This window comes from Poecilia reticulata, linkage group LG2 (assembly GCF_000633615.1).
Source record: "Poecilia reticulata strain Guanapo linkage group LG2, Guppy_female_1.0+MT, whole genome shotgun sequence".
NCBI lineage: Eukaryota > Metazoa > Chordata > Actinopteri > Cyprinodontiformes > Poeciliidae > Poecilia > Poecilia reticulata.
In genome coordinates, this window is record NC_024332.1 from 13,594,603 (window position 1) to 13,618,526 (window position 23,924).

At 41.6% G+C, this 23,924-nt stretch overlaps 1 protein-coding gene across 18 annotated transcripts in view; it reads right to left on the reverse strand.

Moving 5' to 3' along the window:
- Positions 1–23,924, reverse strand: part of neb (nebulin) — a 66,401-nt gene that overhangs the window by 36,740 nt on the left and 5,737 nt on the right. For 15 of the 18 annotated variants that reach the window (XM_017301918.1, XM_017301920.1, XM_017301925.1 and 12 more), the window contains 66 exons: positions 22,809–22,916; positions 22,621–22,728; positions 22,394–22,498; positions 22,192–22,296; positions 21,973–22,077; positions 21,350–21,454; positions 20,566–20,670; positions 20,382–20,489; positions 19,214–19,330; positions 18,854–18,955; positions 18,667–18,774; positions 18,458–18,562; positions 18,252–18,350; positions 16,660–16,764; positions 16,459–16,566; positions 16,245–16,358; positions 15,952–16,149; positions 15,741–15,848; positions 15,533–15,631; positions 15,330–15,434; positions 14,811–14,918; positions 14,394–14,705; positions 14,090–14,296; positions 13,878–13,982; positions 13,682–13,789; positions 13,284–13,595; positions 12,974–13,180; positions 12,771–12,875; positions 12,524–12,631; positions 12,104–12,415; positions 11,800–12,006; positions 11,596–11,700; positions 11,398–11,505; positions 10,994–11,305; positions 10,682–10,888; positions 10,460–10,564; positions 10,256–10,363; positions 9,847–10,158; positions 9,559–9,765; positions 9,358–9,462; positions 9,125–9,232; positions 8,719–9,030; positions 8,436–8,639; positions 7,863–7,967; positions 7,645–7,752; positions 7,204–7,515; positions 6,921–7,124; positions 6,715–6,819; positions 6,485–6,592; positions 6,088–6,399; positions 5,760–5,963; positions 5,539–5,643; positions 5,348–5,455; positions 4,907–5,218; positions 4,619–4,822; positions 4,425–4,529; positions 3,872–3,979; positions 3,479–3,790; positions 3,191–3,394; positions 2,999–3,103; positions 2,817–2,924; positions 2,409–2,720; positions 1,156–1,359; positions 922–1,026; positions 656–763; positions 361–564 (listed from right to left, as the gene is read on the reverse strand). In XM_017301918.1, coding sequence (XP_017157407.1) covers positions 361–564; positions 656–763; positions 922–1,026; positions 1,156–1,359; positions 2,409–2,720; positions 2,817–2,924; positions 2,999–3,103; positions 3,191–3,394; positions 3,479–3,790; positions 3,872–3,979; positions 4,425–4,529; positions 4,619–4,822; positions 4,907–5,218; positions 5,348–5,455; positions 5,539–5,643; positions 5,760–5,963; positions 6,088–6,399; positions 6,485–6,592; positions 6,715–6,819; positions 6,921–7,124; positions 7,204–7,515; positions 7,645–7,752; positions 7,863–7,967; positions 8,436–8,639; positions 8,719–9,030; positions 9,125–9,232; positions 9,358–9,462; positions 9,559–9,765; positions 9,847–10,158; positions 10,256–10,363; positions 10,460–10,564; positions 10,682–10,888; positions 10,994–11,305; positions 11,398–11,505; positions 11,596–11,700; positions 11,800–12,006; positions 12,104–12,415; positions 12,524–12,631; positions 12,771–12,875; positions 12,974–13,180; positions 13,284–13,595; positions 13,682–13,789; positions 13,878–13,982; positions 14,090–14,296; positions 14,394–14,705; positions 14,811–14,918; positions 15,330–15,434; positions 15,533–15,631; positions 15,741–15,848; positions 15,952–16,149; positions 16,245–16,358; positions 16,459–16,566; positions 16,660–16,764; positions 18,252–18,350; positions 18,458–18,562; positions 18,667–18,774; positions 18,854–18,955; positions 19,214–19,330; positions 20,382–20,489; positions 20,566–20,670; positions 21,350–21,454; positions 21,973–22,077; positions 22,192–22,296; positions 22,394–22,498; positions 22,621–22,728; positions 22,809–22,916 — 10,563 coding nt within the window. The remainder of the gene's footprint in view (positions 1–360; positions 565–655; positions 764–921; positions 1,027–1,155; positions 1,360–2,408; positions 2,721–2,816; positions 2,925–2,998; positions 3,104–3,190; positions 3,395–3,478; positions 3,791–3,871; positions 3,980–4,424; positions 4,530–4,618; positions 4,823–4,906; positions 5,219–5,347; positions 5,456–5,538; positions 5,644–5,759; positions 5,964–6,087; positions 6,400–6,484; positions 6,593–6,714; positions 6,820–6,920; positions 7,125–7,203; positions 7,516–7,644; positions 7,753–7,862; positions 7,968–8,435; positions 8,640–8,718; positions 9,031–9,124; positions 9,233–9,357; positions 9,463–9,558; positions 9,766–9,846; positions 10,159–10,255; positions 10,364–10,459; positions 10,565–10,681; positions 10,889–10,993; positions 11,306–11,397; positions 11,506–11,595; positions 11,701–11,799; positions 12,007–12,103; positions 12,416–12,523; positions 12,632–12,770; positions 12,876–12,973; positions 13,181–13,283; positions 13,596–13,681; positions 13,790–13,877; positions 13,983–14,089; positions 14,297–14,393; positions 14,706–14,810; positions 14,919–15,329; positions 15,435–15,532; positions 15,632–15,740; positions 15,849–15,951; positions 16,150–16,244; positions 16,359–16,458; positions 16,567–16,659; positions 16,765–18,251; positions 18,351–18,457; positions 18,563–18,666; positions 18,775–18,853; positions 18,956–19,213; positions 19,331–20,381; positions 20,490–20,565; positions 20,671–21,349; positions 21,455–21,972; positions 22,078–22,191; positions 22,297–22,393; positions 22,499–22,620; positions 22,729–22,808; positions 22,917–23,924) is intronic. The other 3 variants (XM_017301945.1, XM_017301942.1, XM_017301951.1) reach the window with 3 other exon arrangements.

Consider the following 23,924-nt stretch of genomic DNA (forward strand, 5'->3'; position numbering starts at 1 on the left):
GTCCACGACGCTGGTGAACTTGACGGTGCTTGGGTGCTGGCGGTAGAGTCTCTCATTCAGAACAGCCTGGGCGTTTTTAACTTTCACCACATCCACGCACTCATGGGGAGACCAGCCGCAGCCTTTCAGCCACTCCATATCCGCTTTGTAAACAGCCTTAAAAGAAAACAACAACATATACGTTTTTTTTATGGGTGATTTTCTTTTCACTCATAAATTGGCTTAATTACACTTCCTGGTACATATGCTCACATCACTCTTCAGATCGTAGGCCTTCCTGGCCTGGACCACGTCGTTGGAGTCGGGCAGGCAGGTCCACTGGTGCAGGCGAGTCCTGTAGTTGAAGTCGTTGACCTGGACCTGGCATTTCTTGGCCAGTTCGATGGTCAGCATGTCCACTGGGAGGTTGTACTTGGTCTTGGTCTTGTTGAAGTCCTTCTTGTAGATGTTGTCGCTGGAGATCTTGGCCACGTGAGCGGCTAGCATGATCAGCGGGTCGTCCTTAACGCTCAGAGCACCGATGTGGTGGCCGCACTGCTTGCGGAAACCAGCCTTGTATTTGTACTAAAACCGAAAAAAAAAAAAAAAGTATCTCTGTGAGTTCTTGTGTCACGTAAAACTATTTACATAGAAAATGTTTGAGACGCAAACTTACGTCGCTGATGATGTCGCGGGACGTTTTGGCTGCGAGTACAGAAATGGAGTCTTTGGGGAGGAAGTAGCCCTTGTTGATGGCATCGACAAAACCTTCACGGTAATATTTCTGTGGAAGAAACAAACAGCGATGATGTCGCGCTCCGTTCAGTTTGTGCTAAAAACCAAATACATATAAACATCTACACATTCGGTATTGATCTTTGGAATAAATAATTATTTAATTGTTTAAAAAAAAAACAACTAAAAAAAGAAACATTGCATTACCAGACTGGTGTTGAGTTTATTCTGCTTTGCCAGCAGGATCTCTGGAGTGTCAGGTAAGATGTGCAGGTTGAGCTTGTCCTTCTCCCAGGCCTCGATGTACGCTTTCTGTCAAATTTATTACATAAAATGTGTATTAAAAACCAAATGTTCCTTATTAAGTAGTTTTCATATGAGAATAAAACTCACCAAAACTTTCTATAAAAAGAAATGGTTAAATGTAGCTTTTTTTTGTACCTTGTTCATAGTCTGGGCGTTAGCTTGCGCCAGAGCATATGGCATATCTGATGTCTTGGCAGTGAACTTGAATTGGCTGGGATGCTGCCGGTACTTAATGTCACTCAGGATCTCTGCTGCTTTCTTGGCTTTTTCCACTTCCAGCGACCCAATTGGCACCCATCCCATTCCCTTGACCCATTCCATGTCGGCCTTGTACACAGCCTATGTGAGTAGGGGAGCAAAAACCTGAGTTGGACTAACTCTTAGACAAATAAATACTCAAATTAAGAAATGTAGCGTTTTTAAACCTATGAAAGTGTTAATTGTCTTTGTCACAACCACACATTTTTGTGTTTTATTTGGCTTTTATGTGATAAGCCTCCATTAAGAAGTGCATAATTGTGAAGTGGGAAAATGATGATTCATTCACATTTACAAATACTGAGAAGAGAGTATTCACAAGACTATTCACTCCCTCTAGATGGGTTTGAACATTTTTTACAAATCAAAATCTGAGAAGTGTAGCATGATCCATTTGAGATCAACCAATACTTTACAGGTTCACTTTTTACTGCAATTACACAGCAAGTCTGAACCAGCTTTGGTCTTTTTTTTTTTTTTTTACAAATCTAGAGTGAATGACAACAAGTCTTCTCTAAATTATATTCAAGTTCTGGACTTTGTTTCAGTCACTTTAACACAAAGATGCTTTAATCAAAGCATTCATTTCCAGCTCCGGCTGTCAGTTCTGTACGGATGATTTGATGATTCCTGAGACCAAATTTTCAGTAGCACTTTATTTATAAGACTGGCATGACACTGTCATAAACATGAAGGAGTCTTTATGACAGTTGCCATGAAGCGTCATTCTGTAAATAATTACACTTTTAATGCAAAGTTGTTCTAAAAGTTGCATTGAAAGTCCATTAAAAGTGACATTATTTACAAAATAATGCAAAGTTTACACTTTTAATAGACTTTCGATGACAACTGAATAAATATTGACGCTTCATGACAATAATCATGAAGACTCCTTCATGTTTATGACCGTTGTCAAGTCAGTCTGATGCACAACCCCGTCAAATAACATTTTATAAGTTAGTAATGCAAATTAAAAATGAATGTATTTACACTGAAATTTTAAAGTTGGGTGCATATTAAGCAAACCTATCAAGAATACATTTCAATTTATGGTTGAAACGTGACAAAGTATCAAAATAACCACTGCAATTCTGCAAGGCACTGGACCATAAGTGGGTTTTTGAACTCACGTCGCTTTGTAAGTCGTAGGCCTTCCTGGCCTGGACCACGTCGTTGGAGTCCGGCAGACAAGTCCAGTTGTGCAGGCGAGTCCTGTAGTTGAAGTCGTTGACCTGGATCTGGCATTTCTTGGCCAGCTCCAGATTCAGCATGTCTACAGGCAGGTGGAATTTGGTCTTGGACTTGTTGAAGTCCTTCTTGTACAAAACATCGCTGGCGATCTTGGCTGAGTGCAGAGCCAGCACGATGAGCGGGTCGTCCTGGCAACTGAGCGCTCCGATGTGGTGACCGAGCTGCTTGCGGTATCCTGTCTTGTATTTATACTTTAAAGAGACAAAAAATTAAGTAAAATAAAATAAAAAGTTATTTTAAGCAAAACCACGTGTCAAGGAGAAATTAAAGAATGATGTGTAACATACATCGCTGATGATTTCTCTTCCGTGTTTAGCGGCAATAACGGAAACAGCGTCAGGCATCATGTGGTAGCCCTTTCTGAACATAGTCTCGACACCTTCTCTGTAATTTTTCTGAAAAAAAAAAAAGCAAATGTAAATTGCAACAGGAAGCGAAGTTAGATTAGGTGTGCGTAGGTCAGACTTACATTGCTGATGTTGTAAGCGTTAGATCTGGAAAGCAGGATTTCAGGAAGGTCTGGGATCATATGAGTCTTTAATTTGTCTACTTCCCATGCAGCAATGTAATTTTTCTGTGGAGACGGGGAAAAAAAACACAGAAAATTAAGTCAAGATGCTCCCAAGAACAACATCAGAATCCAAAATATGTGCATCTTTACCTTATTGATGGTCTCTGCATTTGTTTTGGCTAAGACCAAGGGCATGGCAGTCATATCGGTTTTGTATTTAAATGTGTCTGGTTTCTGCCTGTAGAGACGGTCGCTGAGAATCTTGGAGGCATTCTTGGCTTTCACCACATCCAGCGAACCGATCGGCACCCATCCAACACCGATCACTTCATCCATGTCAGCTTTGTACACAGCCTGAATGAGACAGTCAGAGTCTTAGAAAGTACGTAAAGACAGCTGCACGACGTAATAAACTGAACATGTGACATAGGTGCTCACGTCACTCTGGAGGTCGTAGGCCTTCCTGGCCTGAACCACGTCGTTGGAGTCTGGAAGACAAGTCCACTGGTGCAGGTGAGTCCTGTAGTTGAAGTCGTTGACCTGGACCTGGCATTTCTTAGCCAGTTCAAGGTTCAACATGTCCACTGGGAGGTTGAACTTGGTCTTGGACTTGTTGAAGTCCTTCTTGTACAGAGCGTCGCTGGCGATCTTGGCCGAGTTCAGAGCCAGCATGATGAGCGGGTCATCCTGGACGCAGCGGGCACCGATGTGGTGACCGACCTGCTTACGGTATCCAGTCTTGTACTTGTACTGATGGAAGCGGAAGAAAAAAAAGTCATACAACCGTTGCTTTTAACATCTCAAATGGACACTACAGTGTGTGGGACTTACATCACTGATGATCTCCCTGGAGGTCTTAGCAGCCTTGACAGAAACTGCGTCTGGAGGAAGGAAGTAGCCTTTTCTGATGGTTTCCTCAAAGCCTTGTTTGTACAGTTTCTGTAGAAAAATAAAAAAAATAAAGAAAAATACATTTGTTAAGAAATAATTTAATATGACATTAACACACCCCTTCTGTTTATTTTATTTACCACATATACACTCATATGTGGTTTTATATGAGTTTTGTTGCATATAACTCTATAAATATTGATACTACTTTTACTTATGTCACTAAAGTACATGCTGTATTGTTTATTTAGTATCTGGGCCTTAATTTAGCAATGTAACCATGTCTATAGACTCTGGTGCAACAGCTGTATCTGAGCAGTATCTCAAGACAATGTAAACTAAATTGGTAAACACAACTGGAAGAGACGAGATTAGAAATTACGGCAAACATATAACTGATTATCAAAGAAAGAAATAGTTCTGCAAATATTTATGGAATTCAAGGAAAGATTTGCAGATTGTTTTTATTATTTGTAAAAGAGATTATACTAACCTTGCTCATATTGATGGCATTTTGTTGAGAGAGGACAATTTCAGGAGTGTCAGGTTGGATGTGCAGCTTGATCTTTTCGTTCTCCCATGCCTCAGTGTAGAGGCGCTAGCAGCATAGCACACAACATTAGCATCGTTGTGAGCAACAATGAAACCATAAATGGTGGTACGAATCCACATGAAGGTCAGGTTTACCTTGTTCATTGTCGTTGCATTGTTCTTTGCCAGCACAATGTTCATGGCATCGATGGGACTGGTGAATTTTACTGTGCTGGGGTGCTGGCGGTACTTCCTGTCACTCAGAACCTCTGCAGCTTTCTTGGCTTTCTCCACATCCAGGGAACCAATGGGGACCCAGCCCAGACCCTGGAGCCACTTCAGGTCGGCTTTGTAGACGGCCTGGAAAACACAGCAGGCACAGTTTGCAGAATTTGCATAATGAAATGAGATACATGAATGAGGGCAATTACAAGTACCACATACGTCACTCTGCAGGTCGTACGCAAGTCTGGCCTGGACGACATCGTTGGAGTCTGGAAGACAAGTCCACTGGTGCAGGTGAGTCCTGTAGTTGAAGTCGTTGACCTGGAYCTGGCATTTCTTAGCCAGTTCAAGGTTCAACATGTCCACAGGCAGGTTGAACTTGGTCTTGGACTTGTTGAAGTCCTTCTTGTACAGAGCGTCGCTGGCGATCTTGGCCGAGTTCAGAGCCAGCATGAGCAGAGGGTCGTCCTGGACGCTGCGGGCGCCGATGTGGTGACCGACCTGCTTACGGTATCCGGTCTTATACTTGTACTAGACAAAAAGGGAAACAGCGTCATAGTTACCAATCAAACCCAGTAACCGGGGTTTGATTTTTAATAAGAAGTTTTGATTTAAAAAATTATTTATTTTCCAAATACTTGTCGTTTAAGAGTAACTTACATCGCTGGCAATGTCTCTGGATGCTTTGGCTGCAATAATGGAAATGGCGTCACCGCGCAGGTCGTAGCCTTTCTTTTTGGAATCTTCATTCGCCTGTTTGTATTTTTTCTGTAAACAGAAAAGGGAGATGTTTCTACAACGTAAACGTAAAGCCAGAACTTGTTCGCACCGTCTGTTTAGCTTGAACATACCACACTATAGATGACATTGTTTGCTTTGGCCAGAAGAACGTCCATAGCATCAGGCATGACGTGGATCTTTGTCTTTTCATTCTCCCAGGCTTCGATGTAAGCTTTCTGTGATCGCAGAAACCAACAATCATGAGAGATCAACAAACAAGCGAATTTTACGTAACATATGATTTATTGTGATTTCTTAATTAATAGCTAAAGAGAATAGTTTTGTTTCTGACCTTGTTCATAACTTGAGCATTGGCCTTTGCTAGTGCCAGGGGCATATCCTCAGTAGTGCTCTTGAATCTGAACGTGCTCGGGTGTTGACGATAGGTCCTTTCACTTAGAATCTCATTAGCTTTCTTCGCCTTCTCAACATCCAGGGAACCTATCGGGACCCATCCAATACCCTGCATCAATCTCAGATCCTCCTTATACACAGCCTGGACAAAAAACAAACAAACAAACAGAAATCAGGTATTAAGCAGTCACTTCAATAATAAACAAAACAGGTATGAATTTAAAACAAAATTATCTACCACAGAGGAAATGGAGACTCATACTCACATCACTCTGTAGGTCGTATGCATGCCTGGCCTGAACCACGTCGCTGGAGTCTGGAAGACAGGTCCACTGGTGCAGGTGAGTCCTGTAGTTGAAGTCGTTGACCTGGACCTGACATTTCTTAGCCAGTTCAAGGTTCAGCATGTCCACAGGCAGGTTGAACTTGGTCTTGGACTTGTTGAAGTCCTTTTTGTACAGAACGTCGCTGGCAATCTTGGCCGAGTTCAGAGCCAGCATGAGCAGAGGGTCGTCCTGGACGCTGCGGGCGCCGATGTGGTGACCGACCTGCTTACGGTATCCGGTCTTGTACTTGTACTAGTGGAAAGTAGAACAAAAACATTACTAAGATATAAGATGACACATTCGGAGCAGTATATTGTAAGTAATTATGGCAGCTTACATCACTGGCAATGTCCCTGGATGTCTTGGCTGCGATGATGGATATGGCATCAGCACGCAGGTTGTAGCCCTTCTTCTTAGCATCTTCATTGTCTTGTTTGTAATTTTTCTAAAAATAATCAAAACACATTCAATTGAAATTAATTTTACCAGCTTTTATTAATCAAACCTTTATAATTTTAACTCAGAATCACTAGGTTGAAGTTAATTCAGTGTTTTAATCAGACTTACCAAGCTGTAATAATAACTGTTTGATTTAGCAAGAAGGACGTCCATGGCATCCGGCATGATGTGGATCTTTGTCTTCTCATTGTCCCAGGCTTCATTGTAGGCTTTCTGCAGGTTTGAGGAAATATGAGAGGGGAAGTTATATTGCAATGACAGAGGACAGACACTTTGATGAATGTCTTGTCTCAAAAAACGTGATGACAACACACCTTGTTCATGATCTGATTATTAGCCTTAGCCAGCACCATTGGCATGTCCTCAGTAGTGATCTTGAATTTGTAGTTGCTCGGGTGCTGGCGATAACTCTTTTCACTCAGGATCTGACCAGCAACTTTAGCCTTTTCAACATCCAGTGAACCTATTGGCACCCAGCCGACACCCTGCAACATCCTCAAGTCCTCCTTGTAGACGGCCTGGACAATAAAAAGAAGTGGTGTTTAAATACTTCGCTTAGTTGGTCTGTCTATGCAAATTAAGTAGACTCATACTTACATCACTCTGTAGGTCGTATGCATGCCTGGCCTGAACGACGTCGTTGGAGTCTGGAAGACAAGTCCACTGGTGCAGGTGAGTCCTGTAGTTGAAGTCGTTGACCTGGACCTGGCATTTCTTGGCCAATTCAAGAATCAACATGTCCACAGGCAGGTTGAACTTGGTCTTGGACTTGTTGAAGTCCTTCTTGTACAGAGCGTCGCTGGCGATCTTGGCCGAGTTCAGAGCCAGCATGAGCAGAGGGTCGTCCTGAACGCTGCGGGCGCCGATGTGGTGACCAACCTGCTTACGGTATCCGGTCTTGTACTTGTACTGCAAATAAAGAGCAAAACATTGTAGATTGAACAAAATCAGAAAAATATATTACTTATGTTGAAAGGCTTAAGGAATGTCGTTCCAACATCAAAAAGCTGGTAATGAGTGATAATTAAATGATCTTACATCACTTGCAATATCCCTGGAGGCTTTTGCTGCAATAATGGAAATGGCGTCATTTCGGAGGTCATATCCCTTCTTCTTTGCCTCTTCGTTTGCCTGCTTGTACGATTTCTGCATAAACAAGCAACAGTGATATTTGTAGGTATCTTTTTTTAAAATATATAAAACAAATACTTCAAAATTTAGAGCATAACGTTATGATTGCATGTACAATGACTCACCTCGCTGTAGATGACTTTGTTTGCTTTGGCCAGAAGAATGTCCATGGCATCAGGCATCACATGGATGGTGGTCTTGTCTTTGTCCCAGGCTTCAGTATAAGCTTTCTGTAAAGTTTTTAGATTAATTTAATACGGACAAAAGCTGCTTTTCAAAAAAATAATTGACTTCATAATTAAGTTAAAACTCTGCAGAACAGCGGTGTAGTTTAGCTCAGATTAACTGAGTTAAACTCAATTCAGTTGTTGCTCAAGCAAAAGTAAAATAAATAAATAAAAACTATTTGATGTAAAAAGACTTGAGATAATCCGTCAAAACACTTGCCTTTACGCAGATGACACATGCATTATTTTAAGTTACAGAAATTTTCTTCTGAGGCAGATGAACTCATTACATTTACCACATTAAAAGGTTACATTAAAAATAAACTATTTTGCTTTCATTTGCTGTAAAAAAAAAAAAAGGCTTCCTATTAATCTGAAAAATTTATCTTGCTATTTCTTTCCATCGGATGTCGTTATCTATCTTCCCTATTGTGGTTAAAAACAGTACAGGCAAAATATGTTGCTTTATACCTTGTTAATGATCTGATTATTAGCCTTAGCCAGCACCATTGGCATGTCCTCAGTAGTGATCTTGAATTTGTAGTTGCTCGGATGCTGGCGATAACTCTTTTCACTCAGGATCTGACCAGCAGTTTTAGCCTTTTCAACATCCAGTGAACCTATTGGCACCCAGCCGACACCCTGCAACATCTTCAAATCCTCCTTGTAGACATTCTGAGAAAAAGAAAAGGTTATGTTATGGTGTCATCAATTAAAAGAAACAAGAAAGGAAAATTTAAGTATTGATACTTACATCGCTCTGTATGTCATACGCATGCCTGGCCTGGACCACGTCGTTTGCATCCGGCAGACAAGTCCAGTTGTGCAGACGCGTGATGTAATTGGCATGATTGACCTGAATCTGGTTCTTCTTGGCCAGCTCAAAGGCCAGCATGTCCACAGGCAGGTTGAACTTGGTCTTGGACTTGTTGAAGTCCTTCTTGTACAGAGCGTCGCTGGCGATCTTGGCCGAGTTCAGAGCCAGCATGAGCAGAGGGTCATCCTGGATGCAGCGGGCACCGATGTGGTGACCAACCTGCTTACGGTATCCGGTCTTATACTTGTACTGCGCCGGGAACAGATGGAGATTCTGGTTTTAGTTCCTACACTCTAGTGACGGAACAAAACAAGACGTGTAACATAAAAACACAAACACTTACATCACTTGCGATAACAGTGGAGGCTTTGGCAGCCTGAACTGCAATGGCATCAGCACGAAGGTTGTGGCCCTTCTTCTTGGCCAGTTCGTTGTCCAGTTTGTACAGTTTCTGCAAAGCGAGAATGAACAGTTGTACTGACAGTTTAATGTGTTTTTATTTGTATTTCTGGTCAGATTGCATCTATCGCTTGTAACAAAAGGTAAGATAAGAAGTGTAGTAAATTTGGTTAATACCTCACTGTAGTTTTTCTTGTTGTCCCTGGCTAGAACAACGTCCATTGCATCTGGCATGATATGGATGCTAGTTTTGTCTTTATCCCAAGCGCTTGTGTAGGATTTCTAAAACGGGGGGAAAAAAATCCACTTTAGAAAAGTGAATTTGCTGCCATATGAATTTGAAAGGATGTTGAATTTGTGAAAAGTTTTAAAAAGTACCCTATCCATGATTTGGTTGTTGGCAGTGGCCAGAACCAGGTCCATAGAGTGCATATCTTTGGTGAATTTAAAGTTGCTGGGATGCTTCCTGTATTGCTTTTCACTGAAAACCTGCCCGGCTGTTTTGGCTTTCTCAACATCAAGTGACCCGATAGGAACCCATCCTATTCCCTTAAAGTAGCTCTCGTACTCCTTCTTGTACTCATTCTGGAGTTAAACAAACACAGAAGAATCCGTTGTACCACCAGAACATACAACACAATTAACTACGTATTACTTTCTACATACGTCACTGGCAATAAACTGCATATTGCGAGCGAGCTCCAGGCCCATGGCGTCGGGAAGGAGAGCGTTGGTGTGCTGGATCTGTCTGTACCCGATCAATGTCTGAGCAGCAGAGGCCTGCTTGGCCTGAACCACGCTCCACATGTCCACTGGAGAGTGGTACTTCAGCTTGGACTTGTGGTAGTCCTGTTTGTAAAGCTTGTCACTCTGTACCTTTGCCACTTGCATGTAGTGGACCAGGAGCGGATCGTCCTGGATGCTGCGAAAGCCAACATGGTGGCCTCTGGCCTTCTCGTAGGCCAACTTGTACTTGTACTGTGATGGTGAAAACACACTTTCTTATTCACACAGCCCCCACAGAGATATCTACATATGCATTTTGGGGTTACAGAGGAATGTTTTGACAGCTTACATTACTGGCAATGGTGGTACCAGACTTGGCAGCCAAGATGGCAATGGCGTCAGCTTTGAGGTTGTAGCCTTTATTTGCCATCTCCACCACTCCGGCTTTGTACAATTTCTGTAAAAATACAATTCAGTGTGCAGAAAAACAATGTGTTGAGGTAAAATACATAACAAAAATACATTGTTATTGTCAAATAGTGAGTTCTCCTACATTGCTCATTGTGAGGGCGTTAGCCTTTGCCAAGACAATCTCTGGAGAATCTGGCATGACATGAACTTTCAGTTTGTCTTTTTCCCATGCTTCAGTGTATGCTTTCTGCAAACAAAGACATAAAAAAACACTCATAAATAATTGTTATTGAGAAAAGTATGACAGTAAGATTTTTTTCTGCCTTGAACGTCGGAGTACAGGTAAAAAAAGAAAAAGTGACACCTTGTTCATGATCTGGTTGTTGGCCGTAGCCAGAACCACGTCCATGGAATCCATTAATTTCTTAAACTTGAAGTTGGACGGATGCTGCCTGTACTTGTGCTCGCTCAGGATCTCGCCGCCAATTTTAGCCGTTTCGACTGAAAGTGAGCCAATGGGGACCCATCCGATACCTCTGAAGTAGTTGTTCCATTCAGCCTTGTAGTTCCACTGCAAACAAACACAACTCGTCAGCAAACAAGGGCTTAAATCCTATTTCTCGTGCTATTTTCTTTCAATCCAAACACGGTAAGCATGTTTGAATTGCAGACCCACGTCGCTCGAATTGAAGTTCATGTTGCGAGCGAGCTCCAGGCCCATGGCGTCGGGAAGGAGAGCGTTGGTGTGCTGGATCTGTCTGTACCCAATCAATGTCTGAGCAGCGGAGGCCTGCTTGGCCTGAACCACGCTCCACATGTCCACCGGGGTGTGGTACTTCAGCTTGGCCTTGTGGTAGTCCTTCTTGTAGTTCTTGTCGCTCTGCATTTTCGCCACTTGCATGTAGTGGACCAGGAGCGGATCGTCCTGGATGCTGCGGAAGCCAACATGGTGGCCTCTGGCCTTCTCGTAGGCCAACTTGTACTTGTACTGTAAGATTGGATAGAGATTTGTTTATAACATATGAATGTTTTTAGAAAACTACATTTCTGAGTTGGTCCTCTAGTCTGTGTCTATCTTACATTGCTGGCAATAGTGGTACCAGACTTGGCAGCCACGATGGCAATGGCGTCAGCTTTGAGATTGTAGCCCTTATTGGCCATCTCCACTACGCCGGCTTTGTACAGTTTCTAATGAAAAAGACATGAACATAAGGTTGTTTACGAAAAGCAATCTCTCATCTAGTACATATCGATTTGTTGTGTAAATGAATGGCTTACATTGCTCATGGTCTGAGCATTTGCCTTGGCCAGGACAATTTCAGGAGAATCTGGCATGATGTGGATGGTCAGTTTGTCTTTATCCCAAGCAGAGGTGTATGCTTTCTGGAAATAAAAAAAATAAATAAACACAGGAATAAAAGAAACATTTTTGGAAAAAGCTCACTGACACATTTTGTCACACAAATTTTAGTTAAGCTGCACCTTGTTCATGATCTGATTGTTGGCAGTAGCCAGGGCCAAGTCCATGGAGTCCATCAGCTTGCTGAATTTAAAGTTAGACGGATGCTGCCTGTACTTCCTGTCGCTCTGGATCTCACCCCCAACTTTAGCAGTTTCAACTCCAAGGGACCCGATCGGTACCCATCCGATGCCTCTGATGAATTCGTTCCATTCAGATTTGTAATTGACCTAAAAACAACGAGACAACTCATAACACTCATCTGTTTTGAAATTTAAAATGGTACATCTCACAAAAAAAAATAATGTAATAAAAAATGACACTAACATCACTGGACAGGACATTCATATGTCTGCACAGCTGCAGGTGCATGTTGTCGGGCAGAAGCAGGTGGCTGTGAGGAATCTTCCTGTATCCAGTCATGGTCTGAACGGCGGAGGCCTGCTTGGCTTGGACCACACTCAGCATGTCCACCGGGGTGTGGTACTTCAGCTTGGCCTTGTGGTAGTCCTTCTTGTAGTTCTTGTCACTCTGTATCCTAGCAACCTCCATGTAGTGAACCAGCAGAGGGTCGTCCTGGAGGCTGCGGAAGCCAACATGGTGGCCTCTGGCCTTCTCATACTCTTTCTTGTACTGGACCTAAATAAAAAAAAGTTTTTTAAAGTGACATGCAAAGTGTTGTTGAATGCATTTTAATAGAATCCGATTGTTGTCGTTATATGATAAGTTACTACAGAAAATACATACATTGCTGGCAATATGTCTGCCGTGCTTGGCATGGAGAATGGGAATAGCATCAGGCTTCATGTCGTATCCCTTGGCAATGTCTTGCACCCATTGCTGCTTGTAGAGACTCTGTGAAAATCAACAGAATGGATGTATGGATGAATGATTTTTTTTTTTTTTTTGCATTTTCCAACTGTGAAGAAAATATAAAACAAATCCCTTTTCGACAGGATATAGGAACCCTGTAAGTAAAATCTTTAGCTCTAACCTCGCTGATGGTTTGGGCGTTGAATTTAGCCTGGAGGAACTCCGGGCTGTCAGCTGGCAGATGATAGGTGTGCATGAATTTTTCACCAGACGCTTTGTACGCAGTCTACATAGTAGAAAATGATATATGTTGTGTTAAAAGAAAAAAAACATTAATTTGTTCGTGTTTTGGACGAACTGGAATGATCGACAAATGGTTCCTACTTTGTCCATTAGCTTTGAGTTGACCAAAGCCAGAGACATGTTCATGTCGTCGGTCTTGCTGGTGTGCTTGAAGGAGCTGGGATGCTGGCGGTAACCTCTGTCATCCAGTGCAGCTTTGGCTGTCTTGGCTTTCTCAACATCCAAAGAACCGATCGGTACCCAGCCGATACCTTTGAAGTAGTTGTTGTACTCCGATTTGTAGACATTCTGTGGATTAAAAACAAAGAAACAAAAGCATAACACATAGGAGCATAAGATGTGATATACTGTGCTAAAAACACTGTGTGATGTTACGCCGATGAGAACATACGTCACTCTGAATCTCCATCATGTTGCGGCACAGCTGCAGGTGCATGTTGTCAGGCAGCAGGAGGAAGCTGTGTGGGACCTTCCTGTATCCAGTCATGGTCTGAACGGTGGAGGCCTGCTTGGCTTGGACCACGCTCAGCATGTCCACCGGGGTGTGGTACTTCAGCTTGGCCTTGTGGTAGTCCTTCTTGTAGTTCTTGTCGCTCTGCATTTTCGCCACTTGCATATAGTGCACCAGAAGGGGGTCGTCCTGCAGGCTGCGGAAGCCAACATGGTGGCCTCTGGCCTTCTCGTAAGCCAGCTTATATTTGTACTGCAGAAAAGCACAGTATTTATTAGTGACGTCACTGTAACGCTAAACGCCTTGGCATTTAAACGTGAATGTAATGAGAAACGTACATTACTGGCAATGTCTCTTGAAGATTTGGCAGCTAAAACGGGAATAGCATCTTCCTTCACGTGATGTCCCTTGAGGATATCTTGGCGATGGGCGTAGGTGTAAAAGTTCTGCACAAAAGCACAATTCAGAACATTACAAACATAGCAACACTTTCATTTCTGTACATCGTATTGATTGAAAGCCGGTGACACTGACCTGGCTGATGTTTACAGCATTGTACCTGGCTTGCATCAGTTCAGGGGTGTCGGCTGGGAGATGGTAAGTGTGCATGAACTTCTCCCCACTGGCTTTATAATCTTTCTGCATTGTTGTGAATGAAGAGTTTGATTTATGTTCATCTTATGAAAACAAAAAAAAGAAGTCACAGAGTGACTGCATGCAAAGAGTTCCCATTTTTAACTCCTCACCACATTCATGATCTTGGCATTTGCTTTGGCCAGCTCCATGTTCATTGAGTCCGTAACGCTGGTGAATTTGATTGTGGAAGGGTGCTGTCTGTACTTTTTCTCATCTAGAGCCGCTGCCGCCGCCTTTGCCTTCTCTACATCCAGGGAGCCAATTGGAACCCAGCCAATTCCTTTCACCGAAGTCTCATAATCCATTTTATAGTAGTTCTGCCAAACATGACAAAGCAGAGAATTGTTAGAGTGATTAAAGAGAACCATTTCACTAGATGCTGTATTGCAAATATTCCCAAAAGAAACCACTTACATCGCTGACGTTGTAGTTCATGGTGCGAGCGAGCTGAAGGTTCATTGCGTCAGGCAGAAGAAAGTAATTGTGATGGTGCTGCTTGTAGCCGGCAAATGTCTGCACGGCTGTGGCATGCTTAGCATGGGCCACACTCAGCATGTCCACTGGAGAGTGGTACTTCAGTTTGGCCTTGTGGTAGTCCTGCTTGTATAGCTTGTCGCTCTGTATCTTAGCAACTTTCATGTAGTGGACCAGGAGCGGATCGTCCTGGATGCTGCGGAAGCCAACATGGTGGCCTCTGGCCTTCTCATAGGCCTTTTTGTACTGGACCTGGGTGTACAAGCATAAACTGGATTGTGGGAAGTTGCGTGATGTAGCACAAAAAGTCAGCCCATTCAGTGTACGGTGTATGAAATGCCACTTTAGAAGACTTACATTGCTGACAGCGTGTCTGGCTGCTTTGGCAGCAACAACCGGGATTGCATCGGGCTTCAGGTCATAACCTTTGGCGATCAGCTCTTCCCAGGCGTACTTGTAGTAGTTCTGAAATGATAACATTCAAATTAATAACGACAAAAGCAATTATACACTGTTACACAAAAAATAACTTTTTTTTGGAGTTATGTATTAGGCTACATGTATTTTAAAGTATAAGGGTTTTGTATGCAGCCTGGATAGTGGAGCAGTTCTTGGCCCTGTTGCCTTGCAGCAAGAAGGTCCTGGGTTTAAATCCCGGCCTGGGATCTTACTGCATGGCATTTGCATGTCCTCTATACTCCAGCTTTCTTCCACAGGTTTTGGACAGTCCAAAAAAAGAAGCGTGTGCATCTCTTGGAACTGGCACCCTGCGTACCTTCGCCCAATGACCCCTGGAGAAAGGCTTCAGCTCCCCCAGTAGCCATACAGTGCCAAGCCAGTGCAGACATGTATAGATGGATGGATGTATTGCACTACCTTGCTGATGTTGTAGGCATTACACTTGGCTTGGAGGAACTCTGGAGTATCAGGAGGCAAAGAGTACTTTTGATGGATTTTCTCAAGACCTCTCTTGTAGAACAGCTGTGTGGATAAAAGGCAGTAAGAACACGCACAGACATAAAGAAATATACTAAAAAAAAAGCCAAAATAATTCAGAGTTCACTGGGCGGTGGACTCACATCACTCCTCTGAAGCTGGTTGACTTTAGCCTGCAGCGTGATGGGATGGTCGTCTATGGCTGTGAATGGAATCGCGTCTGGGGCCTGTCGGTATTTTCTCTACAAGGACAAAAGGAGGTGTAAAATAAAGACATTAAACCTTTCTCCAGGGATCAGATATGATTGCTTTAGCAAACATACTTTAGCAAACACTGCTTCTCACTCGTACCTCGTTGAGAATCTCAGCAGCTTTCTTTGCCTTTTCTACATCCAGGGAGCCATACGGGACCCATGGGGTTCCTTTGACGTAGCTGTTGTACTCAGCTTTATACTCATTCTTTGATGGAAAAAATAAAAATAAGGATGTCAGTAAAAAGAAATATCTTCACATTGGAACATAAACAAAATGTGAACCATCTTGTAAAATCTTGTCTGCTTACGTCACTCTGGATGGCGTTGGCTTTCTTGGCCGTGTCCAGCAGCACGCTGTCGTAAGGCAGGAAGTAGTTGGGGCTGATCTTCCTATAGCCTGCCATGCTGGCGATTGCCTGGGACTTCTTGGCCAGGGTGACTGATATCATATCCAGTGGTGTGTGGTACTTGGTCTTGATTTTTTCATAGTTCTTCTTATATTCGCGCTGTGGATAAATCGGTGAGATTTGGTTCGAGTATTTCTTTTTCTTTTCTCGCCAATAATGAACTCGATTTGATTGATTTGACCCTGACAACTCACATCACTTTGGATTTTGGCAACATGAACCGAGTGCAAGATCTTGGGGTCGTCATTAATGCTGAGGGCTCCAACCATGTGTCCCCTGTTCTTCTCGTACTCCTTTTTGTACTTAACCTGCAGGGACAAAGCAGAAGTGCGGCAATAAAATGATAATAAAAAAAATAAAATAAAACTGAAAACAACAACGCAGACATTTATGAGGGCAGGCACTTACGTCGCTGGCAATGTTTGTGTGAGCACGGGCGGCCAGGATTGGGATGGCGTCACCCTTGATTTCAAACTTCTTTGCTTTGGTTTTCTCCCAGTCGTACTTATAGCAGCTCTGCAACGACAATAAGCAGCCGCTCACAAATCCAAACACTCAATCGATTTAAAAAGCGATTCAGTTTTAGAGACGGATTTGAATTTTACTCACTTCGCTCAGGTTGTAGGCGTTAACTCTGGACTGGATGAAGAAGGGGTAGTCCGGGGGGAGGCTGTACTTGAACTTTGTTTTCTCAAACTTTTCCTTGTAGTTCAACTGCGAGAGAAAAAGCATTCGATTAAAACCCTCTGTTCTGCTCGGACCAATCGTCCTACAGTTTCCTGTCTGTAGAGGGCAGCAGTATGCTGACTGCGGCTGCTCCGGCTCTTTCCTCCTTGCCAAGGCCCTATCTGATGACAGATTTTATTCTGGGCCAAGTGAATGCTTGTTTCTATTTATACTGCAGAGAAACGGCTCTCCAGTTTCCATGGAGCCCATAGAAAGACATCTGGGCTACACGGATGATTGGATACAGTTAACGGCGATCCGCTTTAGCAGGAGAGTTTGATCTGAGGCCCCAGCAGATGACTTGAAAACATTTGGTCACTAATTAAACAGTAAATAAATGTTTTTAAACCACCTGGCAGGTTACATATCAGTAAATTAGAATATCCATCTCGATTAGGCTCGTTTGTCAGATTAAATTTACATTTTGATAATAACCTGTGGGCAGCTAATAAACACACCTTTCTGTATTTTTTTCTTTACTTTGTTACTGGTCTAATGTAACATTATAAACATTAATGTAATCTAAATGATGTGTTTCACTTGGTAAATTGAGTGACATAAATAAGTGAACTTTTAAATAATCACATTTATTTGTGATTATTTATGTGTATGTGAAGAGGAGATCGCAACACTGTCCAGGTGGAAGTTTAAATATAATGTCTATTAATGTCTTGTTAATTCTGAGACTTTATTGATCCATCTGAAACATAGTCGGCCCCTTAACATGTAATACAAACAGAAGTTAGACGCACAAGTCTATTTTCTTGCGTATTTACTTAAAGTGGTCAAACCTAAATATGTAGACTGAAATAAATACTAATATCCGGTTGAATGTGGCTTAGAAAGTTGCACGTCGACCACTCATTCTTGATTACCGAGCAGGATTGGGTAGCAAAGTCAGCATTTTTGATCTTGACTGAAATTTGCAGCTGCCTACATGGACAAACAAAATGGCTTCTATGAGAATATTTTATGGTTAGATGTGACAAAGATGCAGCTGTTTGGCTACAATTTAAAGAAATATGTTCAAAGTAAACAATCACTTTGACTACCAAAGAAAACGGTCACTATCAAGAACGGTAGCTGCTGAGGGTTTGTACTGGCGCCTCACACAAAGAAGGAAATTCTGCAGCTTCACTTCAAATCAACAACTAGATGGTTAAAACTTGGACTAGGCTTCAAAAAAAGGGGTTCTGCTAGAAACCAACCAGTTAAAATGTGGTCATACATCTGCTCCGCATCGCTAGATGCTTGTTAATGACCACAAGAACAAACATTAATCGGGTTGTACATAAATACTCAAACCTCTATACATCAATTTGATCCTGGTTTTAACAGAGAAAATATATCTTGACGGTTCACCTGTTTGTGGTTTTAAAAAAATTATTTAAAATGTTTTGCTGTACAAATGCCTCACTAAAAAGGATCTCTGCTTTGATATAAGTTAAACTGAAATGGTTTCAAATGTCACATACGTCACTTAGCTGCTTGGCGTTGATGCTGGCTTGGATGAGGACCGGCGAATCAGCCACTTGTGTAAACTTCACTTTGTCGGGATGTTGCCGGTAAGTTTTCTAAAAACCACCGAAGAAGAAAACGTGTCATGCATACAACTATAGATATTGACAGAAAGGAATCTTAATGAGAGCTTGAACGTACTTTACTGGAGAAAACTACTTACGTCACTGCACTGCTGAAGCTTCTTCGTAGCCTCGTACTCAGGTGTGACCGTTTGAGGGAAGAAGCATCTCGTTTTTATGTCTTCATATTCCGCTTTATATAATTGCTGGGGGGAAAATATGCAATTAGAAATTGTTGCTTTCAACGAGACAAAAAAAAATCTTACCTCAACATAATGATTTTGAGTGTAAAAAGTGTTCACACACGTACCTCGTTCTTAAATTCCTCAACTTTCTGGCAATGAACCATGTAGAGGTCTTCATAGCTGCCGATATAATGTCCCTTTACCTCTCTGTCATATTTCTCTTTGTAACGCATCTAAAATGTTACAGTAGACAAATTAGTGCATTAAAGTGAAAAAGAGGAATGTTTCTTTGATAAACCACGAGGTTCTTACATCAGAGAACTTTTTAAGCACTGAGTCCATCTGAAACTTTGGTGTGTCACAGTAGTTGATGCTGAAACCCCTGGACTTCTCATAGCTGGCCTTATATACTTTCTGTTAAAGAAACGAGAAAAAGAAGATAAATATTGAACAAAAAAATTAAATATATATATATAATGGCAACATAAATAATTAAAAGATAAGTTAATGTGTTTCAGAAACTGGTTAGAAAATAAACAACCTGGCTGTTTCAGTGACTAATAAGAGAAAATAACAGTAAATATCAAAATTTCGCAACATTTTAAACGCAAAAGAAAACAAACACTGGACTATATTTACGATAAAACAAATAAGAAACTGAATAGGACCCACATCACTAAGGATGGTGCCGGCGTATCTGAGCTGTCTCAGGAGCGGATTCTCTGTAGCGGGGAGTGTATTGTAGTCACACTGGGCTTTTGTCTTTTCAAACTCTTTCTTGTATTGGACCTGAAAGTAGGAACAGACACATGTGAGAGAAAACAGACAAGTAATGAGGGTCACTTACGCTGCTGATAACGTTGACCAGTTAAACAGTCGCCTGCTGAAACTAGCTAAGACACAGAAAGGTTTTAAACAGCATATAAAATATCCTTCTTTCCATTCTTTCAGGGTAAAGTCGTTCTAATGAGAAGTGTCAGAGTGATTGGAGTTTTCTCTGGTCGGCAATGAGCAAAACTAACCCCTCCCCCACTTATTGCAGAACACTTTTACCTCGTTTATAAGAAAGGTAAATTCAGCTCCCTGAAAACATTTCAAAAGTCAGAGTGGAAACTAAAATGGTGCCAATTATCACTGTTGGCAAACCTTACCAGAGCAGATAGCATAACTAACCAGATAAAATCATATTACTGTATTAAAAACAGCACAGCAAACAATATAATTCATTTCTACTAAATTTACTGGATTTTTTTTTTCTTGCTTTTGATCAGGTCAATGTACAAGATTAAAAAAAAATAACATAAAATCATCAGATACCAAGATTGCAACTACTAATTTTTGTGTTTTATTTGTTACTAACATTAATGATAATTGCTATTTTACTGTCTGAAATACAATCTAGTTAAATCTTGTTTTAAAATTTGGGTTTTACTCAAATCCATTACTAATTGAAGCATAAAAAGCTGCTTTAATGACATTTTAATCATCACCACCTTTTTAAAACAATGGTCTAAATAATTTTTTTGCCAAAAGTAACTTTTTTTTTTTTTTTTTGCATAATTAATCTTTGTAGAAAAAAATAACTCCGGCTATTATTTTAGGAAAGTGACGATATGCAACACGTTCACATTACGAGTGAACAAGCCGAAAGCTGCTTATTCATCTCTCAAAAGCTGGAAACAGTTGAAATGTTGGTCCTGTGCGGTGAATCGGCTTGTGAGAGTTCCTGCATCAGATTGGACTCGGCTGACTCATGCAGGGCTTTGACGGAGAGCTCAACTCGCTGTCAAGTCTTCCACAAATACAGGAAAAACAATCAGACGCCTTCCTCTGAGCTTACCTCACTAGCAGCAATGCGAGCCTTCTTGCATGCGTCGTACACAGGCGTGTCTGTTTGCATGAAGTAGATTTGGTCTTTGATATTCTCAAACTCTTGAGTGTATTTTCTCTGGAAAATGAAGTGGCACAACAATAAGACACAGGGGAACAAAAGCAGAAATAATGACATTCATCACAGCACTCACGTCGCTGAGATTATCCATTGCCATCCTGGCGATGGCGACGTCAAAGTAAGGCGTCTCACACCACTGACCCCTGACGTTTTTATTGTAGTCTTCCTTGTATTTAAGCTGTTGGGGGTGAAACAAGAAATCAGAGTTAATTGTTGCTCTATAGTAACAATGATAGACATATAACGGTGTCGCGGCCCGTTCATATGTTTAATAAAAACACAGGAGGAATCAGAAGAATCTCTGAAGCTATTGTTAGCCTGTCCCTTGCAGCTCAGTGAGGACAGTAATGCTAAAGAGCAGGTGGCTGGTTATTCCTAGCAGCAGCTCAGGGTTGGATGATGTCTGTGTTTCTATAACGGTACATAACTGCGGACGATTTTATCCATTTTTGTAGTTGTACAAGTCTTGCACGTAATGCCGAATTGAAAGAAAAATAATAATCTCACCAGTGATTCGTGTTGACTTAGGTATCGATTAATGTCACACATACCAACGCCTACACAAATAGAGAGATTTCTTCCCCCACATCTATAGGGGTAAATTTAACTTTTCTTAACGTATGAACTCATTAGAGCTCTACATAGTAATAAAACAGTCATTACATATCGTACAGAAAGCCTTACGCTGTCTCTTTAAATTTGTTATTCATACACTGTAAATATATTCTCTCTGTCTGGTTAATGCATGCACAGGCATAGCTGAACCTGAGATGAAGGAAGGGATTAATTCATCAACGCTCCTCCCTTTATTATCGTTTCCTTAATCGTAGAACGTGATTGGACGGAGTTGTGCTTACGTCACTGCGCTGATGGGCGACTCTCTTGGCCAGCTCCACCTCTGGAGGATCGGGCAAGGACGTGTACTTGGCTTTGCGCTCATCGTGTCCCTTCTTATATTTAATCTGTGGGAGGAAATTCATTAAGAGGGGTTTCATTTAAAGAAATGATTCAAGTTCAGTGTTTTTCAATTTGCAAGTCTGATGAAACAAAAGAAAATGATAGAGAGAGATGATAAATTTGAGTCGTGACGGTGGATGAAAAATTCATATTTGCAATCCTTTTAATTTGTACATAACTGCTAACCAAAAAAAAACAAAACATGCTATGTTGATGAAATTAAAAAATTTTTGTGTTTGAGGAATTTCCAAACAATAAATGTACAATGTACATCATATTATTTCCATACTGTGCTCCGTTCTGGATATAAAATAGAAACCTATTGTAAAGCATTGTGTACATTCACCCAATCAGACGTAAGACGGGGTTCAGTCGCTTCCCCAAGGACAACTGATAGGCACGTTGGAGTAAGAGGAGGTCAAGTTGATAAGTTGATATTTTATTTTATTGTTTTATTTGCAACTTTTGTATTTTAACTTAATTTATTCCCTGAGGTTTTATAATTCAACCTAATTCGGCTTACATCACTGAGGACCTCCTGAGCCTTGGCTACCCTGCGCAACTCAGGGCTGTCGCTGTAAGGGTAGTACATGGTCTTCTCCTCGTCCCAGACTTCTGTGTAAAGTCTCTGGAAGCAAAAAAGACATTTTTTTAAAATTTCAGAAATAGCAAAACTATATATATATATATATATATATATATAAAAGTAAACTGTAACTGTTGAATTCCTGATTGAATTTACCTTGCTATAGTTAGCGGCGTTCTTCACAGCCAGAACCAGCTCAGGAGCGTCGGGAGGCAGCAGGTATTTGTCCTTCGTCTCATCCCACTTCTGTCTGTACAGAACCTAAAGCAACATTATCAGAGGTCAGTGCCAACATTTGATATCCTGCTAATCTGTTTCAAAATGTCCACACTCCCAACATAAGATTGAGGTTGCTTACCTTGCTGATCAGATCTGACACATGCTTGACGTGGACCACCTCTCTGGCGTCACCGCCGTACAAGCTGGTTGTCCGAGCCTTGTTTCCCTCCATGCGGTATTTCACCTGTCAGCAACAGGCTTTCGTGACTCATTTCGGTGAATATTTCATTTTTTTTTCTTTTTTTTATAAATCCAAAACAGCAATCTTTTTGTTCCTTTAGAGCGCGCGACAGGTACTAGTGATACCTCACTAAGCTGCTCCTGGGCCTTCCTGATGCGAATCAATTCCGGGGTGTCAGGGGTGAAAGCGGGAGGCTCCCCTCTGGACAGCTCATAAGCTTGGCGGTATTTATTCTGCCGAGGATACAGAATGAAATTGTCCAGTTTGAAAAGCAAAATACCAATATAGTAGGTAAAAGTCACGAGCTCCTTACGTGGCTGTACTGATCCAGCATCTTCTGGCTGTGGGCCAGATACGGAGTCATAAACTTGGAAGTATCGACCTTAGCCTTCCTTCTGACTTTCCTGGTGGGCAAGCCAGACTGTACACGGGAAGAGCAAAAACATCCATTTATTCATCACACAGGCGGATACAGGTTTGTTTAGTGTCGCAAACAGAGCTGCCAGGAAATGAAAGAGCTCTTTCAAAGCAAATGAAGCAAAAGGTGGAGATAAACCGACGGAGGAATCCACCGGGGCGAGGTGAGGCTAGCATCCTTCCAAGCTAACAAACTAACAAGCTTAGCCATTACCCTATTTACTTACCTTCACTAAAAAAAGAAAAGAAATGAAATTCTCACAAAAGACTTTATTTAGCATCAGTTATTCCAACATGGATGCAAGTTTGTGTCATTTTAATCAATATGTTAGAAAATCATGCAGGGTGAAGATATAATGAGTGTTAAGAGAACACAAAACATTCCTTTAGCCCAGGGGTCACCAACCTTTTTGAGCCTGGGAGCTACTTCACAGGTCCAGAGCAACACGAAGGGCTACTTTTCTTGGCTCAGCCTTTATAACAATAATACATATGATTACATGCYGTCTAATAATATTAATGTTAGGGACTATTCACAATAGTTATCAGTAATTATTACCATGGCAGCTATGGTTAATTGCTATTATGTGATCAGAAGCTCTTAGTTTAGTTTTAAGTTTGATTCCCTTTCTTAGCTTTTCTGTGTGATTCTAAATTTCCCACAAGTGACTGACAGTCTGGATTATTGCAGCTGCTGGACGCACTGTGAGATTTTCCTTTAAATAAAAGAAAAGTTATTGTATATTTTTATTATCCCTCTTTATTATTAACAAATTGTGCAGAGAAAAAAATGTCCGACAAATTATAAGGTAGCACAAAACTGTAAGTGCCCACTTACAGTGACCTGTAAGTGCGCATCTCTCCAATGCGCATCATGTGCGCGTCGCACAAAACCAGCGCAAACTTAAACCACTAAAGCAGCGAACCCTTTTTAACACAAACGATGCTAAATACTAATAAATACATGGAAGCGGAGCCGACCTGTGATCCACGGAAAGAGGAGGATGTTGAT